Source organism: Gopherus flavomarginatus, chromosome 12 (genome assembly GCF_025201925.1).
Source record: "Gopherus flavomarginatus isolate rGopFla2 chromosome 12, rGopFla2.mat.asm, whole genome shotgun sequence".
Classification (NCBI taxonomy): Eukaryota; Metazoa; Chordata; order Testudines; family Testudinidae; genus Gopherus; species Gopherus flavomarginatus.
The window spans coordinates 9,107,715-9,117,924 of record NC_066628.1 but is presented as its reverse complement, the minus strand read 5'-3'; the positions used below and the strand labels follow the sequence as shown (position 1 = coordinate 9,117,924).

The 10,210-nt window shown below is 55.8% G+C and overlaps 2 protein-coding genes across 2 annotated transcripts in view; both read left to right on the top strand.

Annotated features, from left to right (window-relative positions):
* The first annotated feature begins 1,259 nt into the window (after positions 1 to 1,259).
* LOC127033335 (uncharacterized) lies at positions 1,260 to 6,006 on the top strand. Its single transcript, XM_050921361.1, has 4 exons — positions 1,260 to 1,381; positions 2,091 to 2,186; positions 3,971 to 4,527; positions 5,409 to 6,006. The coding sequence occupies exons 3-4, from the start codon at positions 3,999 to 4,001 to the stop codon at positions 5,858 to 5,860; spliced, it is 981 nt and encodes a 326-aa protein (XP_050777318.1). The 5' UTR covers positions 1,260 to 1,381; positions 2,091 to 2,186; positions 3,971 to 3,998; the 3' UTR covers positions 5,861 to 6,006.
* A 3,169-nt stretch (positions 6,007 to 9,175) lies between these two features.
* LOC127033150 (E3 ubiquitin-protein ligase TRIM39-like) overlaps positions 9,176 to 10,210 on the top strand; it is a 4,372-nt gene continuing 3,337 nt past the window's right edge. Inside the window, exon 1 of the mRNA XM_050920954.1 lies at positions 9,176 to 9,195. Coding sequence (XP_050776911.1) covers positions 9,176 to 9,195 — 20 coding nt within the window. The remainder of the gene's footprint in view (positions 9,196 to 10,210) is intronic.

Here is a 10,210-nt window from a genome sequence, read left to right as displayed (position 1 = left end):
AGAGTGGGCGAGGGCTTGCGCTGGGGGTGAAGGCTCAGGGGTGGGGCCAGGGATGAGGGGTTTGGGGTGCAGGAGGGGGTTCCGGACTCAGGCAGGGAGTTGGGGTGTGGGATAATAGGGGCTCTGGACTGGGGGTGTGGATGTGGTTTCTGGGGTGGGGCCAGAAATGAGGGGTTCAGGGTGCAGGAGGGGGGCTCTGGGCTGGGGCAGGGGGTTGGAAGGCGGGGGGTAAGGGCTCCAGCTGGGAGTGCCAGGCTCTGATGTGGGGCTGGGGATGAGGGATTTGGGGGGCAGGAAGGGGATCTGGGCTAGGGAGTTCGAAGTATGGGAGGGCGGTGCTTGAGGCGGTGGCCAACGTGCAGAGCCCCCTGGCTGCCCCTATGCGTAGGAGCCGGAGTGAGGACATGTCAGCTGCTTCCCAGGAGCCGCACGTCATGGAGGCTAGCAGAGAGCCTTGCCAGCCCCACTGTGTGGCACCAGTAAACAGTCTGGTCAGCACTGCTGACTGGAGCTGCCAGGATCCCTTTTCGACCGGGTGTTCCAATCAAAAACCAGACACATGGTCACCCTGCCACTGTCAGAAGGACACGGGGCTTAATGGACCTTGTCTGAGCCACTATGGCTGTTCTCATGTGGTGATTTGGGAGTCAAATAACTGCATTCAATTTATTTATTTTTTTCAAAGAGTGACTATGCCTTTAAAGTCTGTTTTCCCCTGAGGGAACAAAAATCTCTCTGTCTGACTTTATTTCCAGTGTAAATGTCCTATTAACCTGAGTTTACCACTGTCCCCAGCGCACACAGGATCACATTTCTCAGCAGATCCCCCAGGGGCTGGGACAAGTCACAGGCGCGGCTCAGCCAATGAGACAGATCCAGGAAGGGAAACACCCAATTCCATCCTGTGTTCCTCTGCCAGACGGCTGAAAATTCAAAGTAACTTTGTTACCCCTTTCCGGGCGGGATCCATTGCCTGCAGAGAGCCCTGCACTGCAGAAAGGCTCCGGGAGGAAGCTTCTTGTCCCATCTGCCTGGAGTGTTTCCAAGAGCCGGTGTCTATCCCTTGTGGGCACAACTTCTGCCGGGCCTGCATCCGCCAGTGCTGGGGGGAGACAGATACCAACTTCTCCTGCCCCCAGTGCAGAGAAACTGCCCAGCAGAGAAACCTGCAGCCCAGCAGGGAACTGGCGAGAGTTATCGAGCTAGCCAGAGAGCTGAGTTTCCAGGCAGCCAAGGGCTCAGGACGAGCGAGTGTGTGAGAGACACCAGGAGGCCCTGAATTTTTTCTGTGAAGTGGACCAAACCTCCATCTGTGTGGTGCGTGATAGAGCCAAGATCTCACACGGTGGTTCCCATAGAGGAGGCTGCCCAGGAGGACAAGGTAGGAAATATTTGCCCACCAACAATATTTGTGCCGGTGGCTTTTTTCCAAAGCTAGATTTCAGAGGCCAAAGCTCAGCAGTTCAGACAGACCTCATGGAGTCTGGCACGTTACTTGTGAATTTCCAGATGTTTGGATGTTGGGGTTCCTTTCACCTGAACTCCATATTTTATGCCACATTATTGGTTGTTATTTGTTAATTACAATGATCTTGTCAGGATCATTAGGTTAAGTTACTGATCTTGGCCCTCAACCTTAGGAATAATTGATGATGAATTTTTGGAGCAAACCTGCCTCCCTCTCTTTTACTAGCAATCAGCAATGTGGCAGCAGAGCTGTAGGAAAGAGATCTCTACCAAGCACACTGAGAGGCCAGGGCTACATATGGAGGCACTAGGGTTTGTACATTGGAGGCCTGGACCCAGCTTGCAATCCTAAAATGAACTAGGTCTCCTCTGTGACCTGCGGTTCTTCCCTAGTTCCTGCACCATCCATGGTCCGGCGTGTGAGTTGCCATGTGGGTGCTCTCCTGGCCTGCTGCTGGGTTAAATAAACTGGAAAGCTAAATCCATGCAGTAGCAATATTGTTGGCGGGAGGGGAGGGGAGGGGAGGGGGGGAAATCACTGATCCTCATGCTCCAAAAGAAAAAAAATTAACACTCTCCCCTGCACCACCATCCCCCCGCAACTCCCATGTCCCCCTGCCCAGGAACAATTCCAGACCTGACTGCAGGCTCTGAAGGAAGAGAGAGAAAAGCTCCTGGGATTGAAACTGACCAGAGAAAGGAGAAACCCAGAGTACCTGGTAGGTGCCCAGTGTTGTTACCCAACCAGGCCGTGGGGCTGAATGTCAGTGTGGGAGGTTTGTGCGTCTCTCTGGGGCCGTGTGCTGCTGGTTGGGGATCCTGCGTGTCTGTCTCTGTTCCCCTGTGTGGGCTGAAATGAGACTAAGACTCCTTGCCTGGCCTGGAGCTGGGGCAGATTCCCCAGGAGCTGTGGGCAGCTCTGGGGCAGGGCAGACGCTGATCGAATCTAGCAGCAGGTGGCCAGTCCTGCATTTCCAGTGGCACCTTGGAGCCAGGCCCATGCTCAGAAGGGGCCCTGGCCTGCTCTGCTTGCCCTGCGTCCCAAGACCCTGCCAGCTGCTGGTTCCCCCTCATCCCACCCCACCCATTAGTTGCTCTTCTGGGCCGGCCCAGGGCTCCTCTCCACCCCTTGGCCTGGCCCCACCCACCGGCTCCTCTGAGCCCCTGGCCTGACCGCAGTGCACCTTCGGCTCTAGGCAGTCTGCTTCTCACCACCTGTGTGGCCCCACCTGTCTCCCTGGAGCTGAGCCGCCTGGGACTGGTGCAGAAGCCTGGCCAGTCTCGTACAGTTGTGGAGGGATGACAGTGCATGGGGCTTGACTGGGCCCCTCCAGGCAAGTGGGTCCTGAGGGAGCCCAGCCAGGGCAGTTGCGCCACGCTGGAAGAGCCAAAACGATTCCCGGCCCCGGGACCAGCCCTGGCTGTCCTGCCAGCTCAGCCCGGCAGACACAGTTGCCTCCGAGCTGGGTCGGTGAGTGCGCCGAGAGGCAGGGCTTGGGGGAATGGGTCTCTGGGGAATCTGGGGGACTCTGAAGATCTGTGTGTGTTGGGGCACTAGGGAGTGTGGGTTCTGCGTGGGGTGCTGGGTGGGTGTGGTGGGGCTGTGGGAAGGGGGGTGCTGGGCAGGGGTGGTATTGTGCAGGGTGCTGTGCATTTGTGATGGGGACCTGGGGGGGGGTGCTGGGCAAAGCAGGTCCAGGGGCTCTTGGCATAGGGAGTCGGCGGGGGTATTTGTGTTGGGAGGGGGGGCTGTGTGGTGCAGCATGGCCCACCCCTGAGAGAAAGGGGCATGCTGGAAGCACAGGGCCTTGCGGATCAGTGTGCCTCTGGTTTGTAAATAGAGCTCTTGCACTGGGCTGGACGGAGCAGGGGCCGCCCCTGCCATGTCACGCCCCATTGCCCCTGGCTGGCCCCTCGCTCTGGGGACTGACCTCCTTGTGCCATGCTCCATTGCCTCCGTGAGGGCCCACAAATATGTACGGAGCCGGCCCACACAAGGTGAATCCGGCCCTGAGGTGGCCAGAGCGATGAGGAAGTGGGATCATGGCCAAGGCTGCATTTTGGTCAGTCCCTGACTATCAGGGAGGCTCCCTGGGCCCTTCCCAGCCCCATCACACACTCCTCAGACAGCCTGCTGGGCTCGGCTTCAGGCTTGAGCTTCCTGCCTGTGGCCTGGCCTACACTAGAGTTAGGTCGACGTAAGGCACCTTATGTCGGCCTAACTGTGTACACGTCTGCACTACCAGGTCCCTCCTGCCAACGTAACTCGCCTGCTACGTCAACTTTATTACCCTGCCTCCGCGAGAAGCATAGCACTTAATGAAGTCGATGCAGGGATTGCTTACGGAGGCTTAAGTGGCCTCCGGGAGTTGTCCCACAGTGCTCCGCAATGACCGCTCCGGTCAGCGTTCTTAACTCCGCTGCCCTGCAGTCGGGTACACAGGTACCCCTCCCCTGTTAAAGGACCAGGAGCTTTAGAATGTCCCCTGTCTTGTTTGTTCAGCTTGGAGAGCTCGCCTGCCCAGCTGAGCATGCGGGGTCCACGCCCCAAACGTTCTCCTGCCTGGAGTAGGCAGGAGGTGTTGGATCTCCTTGGCCTGTGGGGAGAAGAGGCTGTGCAGGCACAGCTCCAGTCCAGCCGTAGAAATGCAGATGTCTATGAGAAGATCTCTCAGTGCATGGTGAAGAAGGGCTACCAGAGGGACCTACTGCAGTGTCGCGTGAAAGCAAAGGAGCTGCGGCTCGCGTACCAGAAGACAAGGGAAGTGAACGGTCGCTCTGGTGCAGCACTGCAGACGTGCCCCTTTTACAAAGAGCTGCATGCTATCCTCTGCGATGACCCCACTCCCAAGAGCCGCCTGGAGGAGTCGGAGTCCCAGGGCACCGCAGGCAGTGGTGCATCGGAGCTGCTGGATGAGGAAGAGGAGGAGACGAATGGGAGACAGGCAAGCGGGGGATCCGTTATCCCGGGAGGACAGGAGCTGTTTGTAACCCCAGAGCAGTCCAGCCAGTTGCAGCACTGCAGCATGGCTGACCGTGATGCTGGAGAGGGTACCTCTGGTGAGTATGCACTTAGCACTAATATTGTGGGGACACACGTTCTTATTTGCTATTTTTTATTGAAATATTCAGTGGAGGTAGAATGACTCTCTGCTTCTCAGTGCCCGGACCAGCTAGGCAGAGGGTGCCCTGTGAAAGAGATTGTTTATGTAGACAGGGATGTCCCAGGAATCCTCCATAGAGATCTTCAGGAAACTTTCCTGGAGGTAGTCTGCAATCCGTCGAAGGTTTCTGGGGAGGCTGCCTTATTTCTTCCACCACGGTCGGACACTTTCCTGCGCCACTACAGTATTGATTCGGCAGGCGTCATCTCAGTACACAGGATAGCGGCATACGGACCCGGTCCGTACCTGAACGCATGCAGCAACTGTCCCCTTTCCGCCTCTGTTACTCTCAGGAGGGTGGTGTCAGCTGGGGTCACCTATGGGAGATGGTGCTAGTATTCATTTCAGTTGCTCAAACCGCAAACACTAGTGCCTGTTTCCCTTCTTTCCCTCCTCTTCCCCCCACTCCCAGCTGCCTTGTGATAGCTTGCCCCTACCCCCATCACCGGACAGGGGCGCCAGAACCCAGGGGCACAATGGGGAAGGGGCACTGGAATCGGGGTAGGAGGGACATGGCCACTCGCTGTTGAACATGGCTGTAATTTGGGTGGCAGGGGGTCTGTGTTCATCCACCCCCACTTCTGCAGAAGCCCCAACGTCCCTGCCCCCGGGCCATACTCCTCATGGCTAAGACAGCAAACCGGTCCAATGAACACCTTGCAGAAATGCAAATGTTCCGCTGTACATTTGCAGGGATTCAAGGGAGTGATTTTTATGCAGGAAGTCTGCCCTGGACCCTGGCTCTGCGCTGACAATGGTTCCTTTGTGCTTTTACAGCCAGGAGCGCGGCCTGGGGCTCTCCCGCCACGCCGTCGGGGGGGCTCTTCCAGATACGACGAAGGCCAAAAAGAACACATGATGACGCGCCGTGTGAGACAATGAATGCCTCTGGGAGGCCGGATACCGAGCTGAGGACCGCTGTCTTGGAAAAAATGGACGTTATGAGCAGGGCGCAAGCCAAGGAGACTGAGCATCACATGCAGCAGGAGGTGCTGGGGATTCTGAAGGAACAAACAGACATTTTGAGGCGTCTGCTTGACCTTCAGGAGCGATACTTTAAGTCTCGACTCCCACTGCAGCTCCTCCAGAACAACACTCTAACATCGCCCTACTTCCCCTCCCCTCCTCGCACACATTCCACTTGGCGGAGGGACCCGATGCAGTATCCCTTCTGCTCAGTCCCCGGGGAGGGTGTGTGGAATCCCAGCTGCCCATTCACTGACGTGTGACAGGCCGGGCCCCTGCGCTTTTAAACAGAAGATGAATGTGCATTCCCCCTCACAGTTGTATATTCCCCTGGGGTTTCCAGATTTTACCTCCATGGCATGTATTTCTGTTTCTGTGTGAAATAAAAGTCCATTTCTTGAAAATGAAACCATCTTTATGACTTCAAAATGAAGGGGGAGGGAAACTGAGGCACTCAAGGGGGGTGAACGAGATCACACAGAGCCGGACCTGTAGATAGAACCCGGGAGTCCTAGCTCCTGTCCCCTTCTTGCTCTAAGCATTAGCCCACACTCCCCACATTCACAGCAACCACTGGAGAGGCCCCTGTGAGGTATGAGTTGTCGGGTCTCAGCCCATTCCCCGGGCATCGTTTCCCCCCTCACTGGCAGTGCCTTTGGAGGGGCCAAGGGCTGAGTGGAGTGCAGGGTGGTCTCCCCAGCTGTAGCAAGGGAGGGGGCTCTAGTGGTTGCAGCAGGTGGGGGCTGGGAGTCATTTTCACAGCAAAGTAAGAGGTGTATTTCCAAGGTTACATTACTACACACACAGCCATCAAAGCAAGGTTCAGACTATTGGCAAGCACAATGCAGAAAAGCAACACCCATTACCGCGGGTTATTAATCAAATGGATTTGCATTTCTCCCCACTGAGCTCCGGATAGCCATGGTAGCTGGCTGCTCAAAATTAGCAGACAGCTGATCCGCCGCCATGCCCCCACCCCTGTGGAAAAGTATCTCCCTTTGCTCCACAGAAATTGTGACGCGCACAGCAGGCAGTGATAACGGAAGTTAAGAGTCTGTCATGGTTCTTTTTAGTTAAGTCACAGGCAATAAACAAAAATACACGGACACCTGTGACCTGTCCCTGACTTTTACTAAGAGCTTGGCTACACTTGAGAGTTACAGCGCTGGTGGTGGCTTTACAGCGCTGTAACTTACTCCCCGTCCACACTGGCAAGGCACATACAGCGCTGTATCTCCCTGGCTACAGCGCTGCTTGTATGCCACATGGATGAGAGGAATAAAGAGAACAGCGCTGGTGCTGCAGCACTGGGGTGCCAGTGTAAACAGCGATTAATCTGACTATGCTGTAACTGACCTCTGGAATTTTCCCATAATGCTTTTAACTAAAGAACTCTCTTTGTTTTGTTGTGAACTGGAGGCTCCCGGAGCTGCTTATCTAAAAATCAAACGCAGCAATTGTTTGCTCGAGCAGAGGCAGGCAGGGAATGTCCACAGCTAGTGTTTGCTTGAGGAGAGAAACAGCACGGGCCGGGGGAGCCGGGGGGGGGAGTCCATCGGAGCAGCTGCTTATCTGGTCTGAAGGCTATTTGCATTTAAGAGTGATTGAGAGGGGGTGGGGGAAGTGGTCGGAATTTGCAAGGCAGGGAGCTGACACACAGTGTAGGCTCCAAAAATGCACTCTCTGGGTATGGCTACACTTGAAACTTCAAAGCGCTGCCGTGGCAACGCTGCCGCGGCAGCGCTTTGAAGTGTGAGTGTGGTCGCAGCGCCAGCTCTGGGAGAGAGCTCTCCCAGCGCTGCACGTAAACCACATCCCTTACGGGTGTAGCTTGCAGCGCTGGGAGTCACGCTCCCAGCGCTGCGGCACTGATTACACTGAGGCTTTACAGCGCTGTATCTTGCAGCGCTCAGGGGGGTGTTTTTTTCACACCCCTGAGCGGGAAAGTTGCAGCGCTGTAAAGCGCCAGTGTAGCCATGGTCTCTCTCTCTCTCTCTCTCTCTCTCCCCCCCCATGCTCCCTGTCACACTCCACCCCACCCCCCTCTTTTGAAGAGCACGTTGCAGCCACTTGAATGCTGGGATAGCTGCTCATAATGCACCACTCCCAACACCGCTGCAAATGTGGCCACGCTGCAGCGCTGGTAGCTGTCAGTGTGGCCACACTGCAGCGCTTTCCCTACACAGCTGTACGAAGACAGCTGTAACTCCCAGCGCTGTACAGCTGCAAGTGTAGCCAAACCCTAAAAATAACTAACATTCTATATCTTGGGGGAGTGTACTGTAACCCCCATATTCCTCATTTTCATATAATTGAGATCTTACCTTACAAGACATGCTTTATATGTATCAGGAGAAAGGTTATGACCTGCTAAAAGTCATTTCTCTATCCATATATGTGTATCATTAATGCAGATGAAGTTATGAGAATTGTGTTTTATGGTCGTCACTGAAACATGCTGTAAATTGGGGAATCAGCCAGATATTAGCTCCCCAGAGGCAACAGCAAGGAAAGTGACGAATACCCAGGCAGGGTTTCAAACAACCCATCAACAACCATTGCCCAGCAAGGTAGCTGCAATTCAGTGACTCACCTACATGAGGCCACACCAGGGGAATTGCTCAACTTTGCCTGGAGACTCAGCAATGCCTCCAGACATGCCTGGACTTGTGTTCCCCAGCACGTAGGACTGAGGGTATAAAACAGGGGTCGGCAGCTTTTCAGAAGTGCTGTGCCAAGTCTTCATTTATTCACTTTAATTTAAGGTTTCGCGTGCCGGTAATACATTTTAACGTTTTTTAGAAGGTCTCTTTCTATAAGTCTATATATTATGTAAACTAAACGATTGTAGTATGTAAAGTAAACAAGGTTTTCAAAATGTTTAAGAAGCTTCATTAAAATTAAATTAAATTGCTGATCTTACGCCGCTGGCCCGCTCAGCCAGCTCCGGACCTGGGGTTCCATTCACCTAGGCCAGCAGCGGCCTGAGTGAGGCCAGCGGCTGGGACTCCAGCTGGGAAGGGGCTGGCAGTCAGAACCCCAGACCAGCAGTGGGATGAGTGGGCTCAGACCACTGGCGGTCTGGGGTTCCGTCCGCCAGCTCCTGCCAGCCAGGGTCCCGGCTGCTGGCCCAGCTCAGCCCGCTGCCGGTCTGGGGTCCCAGCCCTACCCACATAGAGTGGGTACCTACCTTCTCCCTGGTTTTAGCCCGTTCTCTTCCTCTCTCTCTCTGCACTGAGCTGAGGGTGGGAGTGTACTGAGCACAGGGCTGGGGGTGAGGGAGCAGGCTGGGGTTTGAGATGTAAGGTCTGGCCAGGAGCTAGAATGAGGGAGGAGGCCCAGGGTTGGGGCAGGAGCTTTGGGTGTGGGGCACTTACTTGGGCAGTTCCCATTTGGTGTGAGGGGTGCAGATGGGAATGTGGTGATGCAGGAGCTTCCGTTTGGTACTCAGGATGGGTGTGGGGATGTGGGAGGTGCAAGAATCAGGGCATGGGGTGTGGGGGGCTGGATATGTGTGGAGGGTGCAGAAGTCAGGGCAGGCAGATGGGGGTGTGTGAGGAAGGTGTAGGAGTCAAGGCATGGAGTGTGGGGGAGCTGGGTATGTGTGAGGGGTGCCGGAGTCAGGGCAGGGGGATGGGGCTGTGTGAGGAGGGTACAGGAGTCATGGCAGAGGGCTGGGGGTCTGTGAGGGGGATGCGGGAGTCAGGGCACGGAGTGTGGAGGAGCTGGGTATATAGGGTGGGTGCTGGAGTCAGGGCTGGGGTCGTGGGGGGTGCAGGGGTCAGGGCAGGGAGCTGGGGGTGTGTGAGGGAGGTGCAGGGCTCAGGGCAGGGGCCTGAGGGGTGTAGGGCTCAGGGCAGAGGGCTAGGGGGGTGGGGTGGGGTCAGAAGTCAGGGCAAGGTGGTGGGCTGGAGTCGTGGGGATGCTCCCAGCCCCCTGCCCTGAGCGGCTCACGGCAGGGGACTGGAGGGATATGCCCTGATTCCGCCCTCCTTCCCCAAGGCCCCATCCCTGCCTCTTCTCCGGAGCAGTGAGCATGCTGCGGCTGTGGTTCCGGCTTGGAGGCTGCCCTGCAGCAGCAGCCGGCAGGACCAAGCTTCTGCTGCCTGCCCCCGCAGGAGAGAGCTGGGGGCGGAGAAGAGCAGGTTGGACCAGGCAGGATTTTTAATGGCACGCTGCTGCCTGCTGGGGTGCCGGCCCCACCCAGACCACTGCCTGCCTGAGTTCAGCAGTGGGCTGAGCGGGGCTGGCGGCCGGGACCCCATTAAAAATCGGCTCGCATGCCGTCTTTGGCAAGCGTGCCATAGGTTGCCGACCCCTGGTATAAAACATAACAGAGCAGGCCCATGCGTCACCCTTCTCCTGCCCTCACCTATGCTGCAAGCAACTAGGACACTGAAAAGAAGACAAGACTCCAACAGAGGAGACTGGCCCGATTTCAAGGGTGATATCTGTATATTAAGGACTGCAATATCCCGTGGGGTGAGAAAAACTACTTAGTCTAGTTGTTGCCCAGTTTAATAGGGTTGAGAGTTTAGACTGTGTACTTATACTATATTTTTTACGGTAACTAACTCTGACTTTTTGCCTATCACTTAATATCACTTAAAATC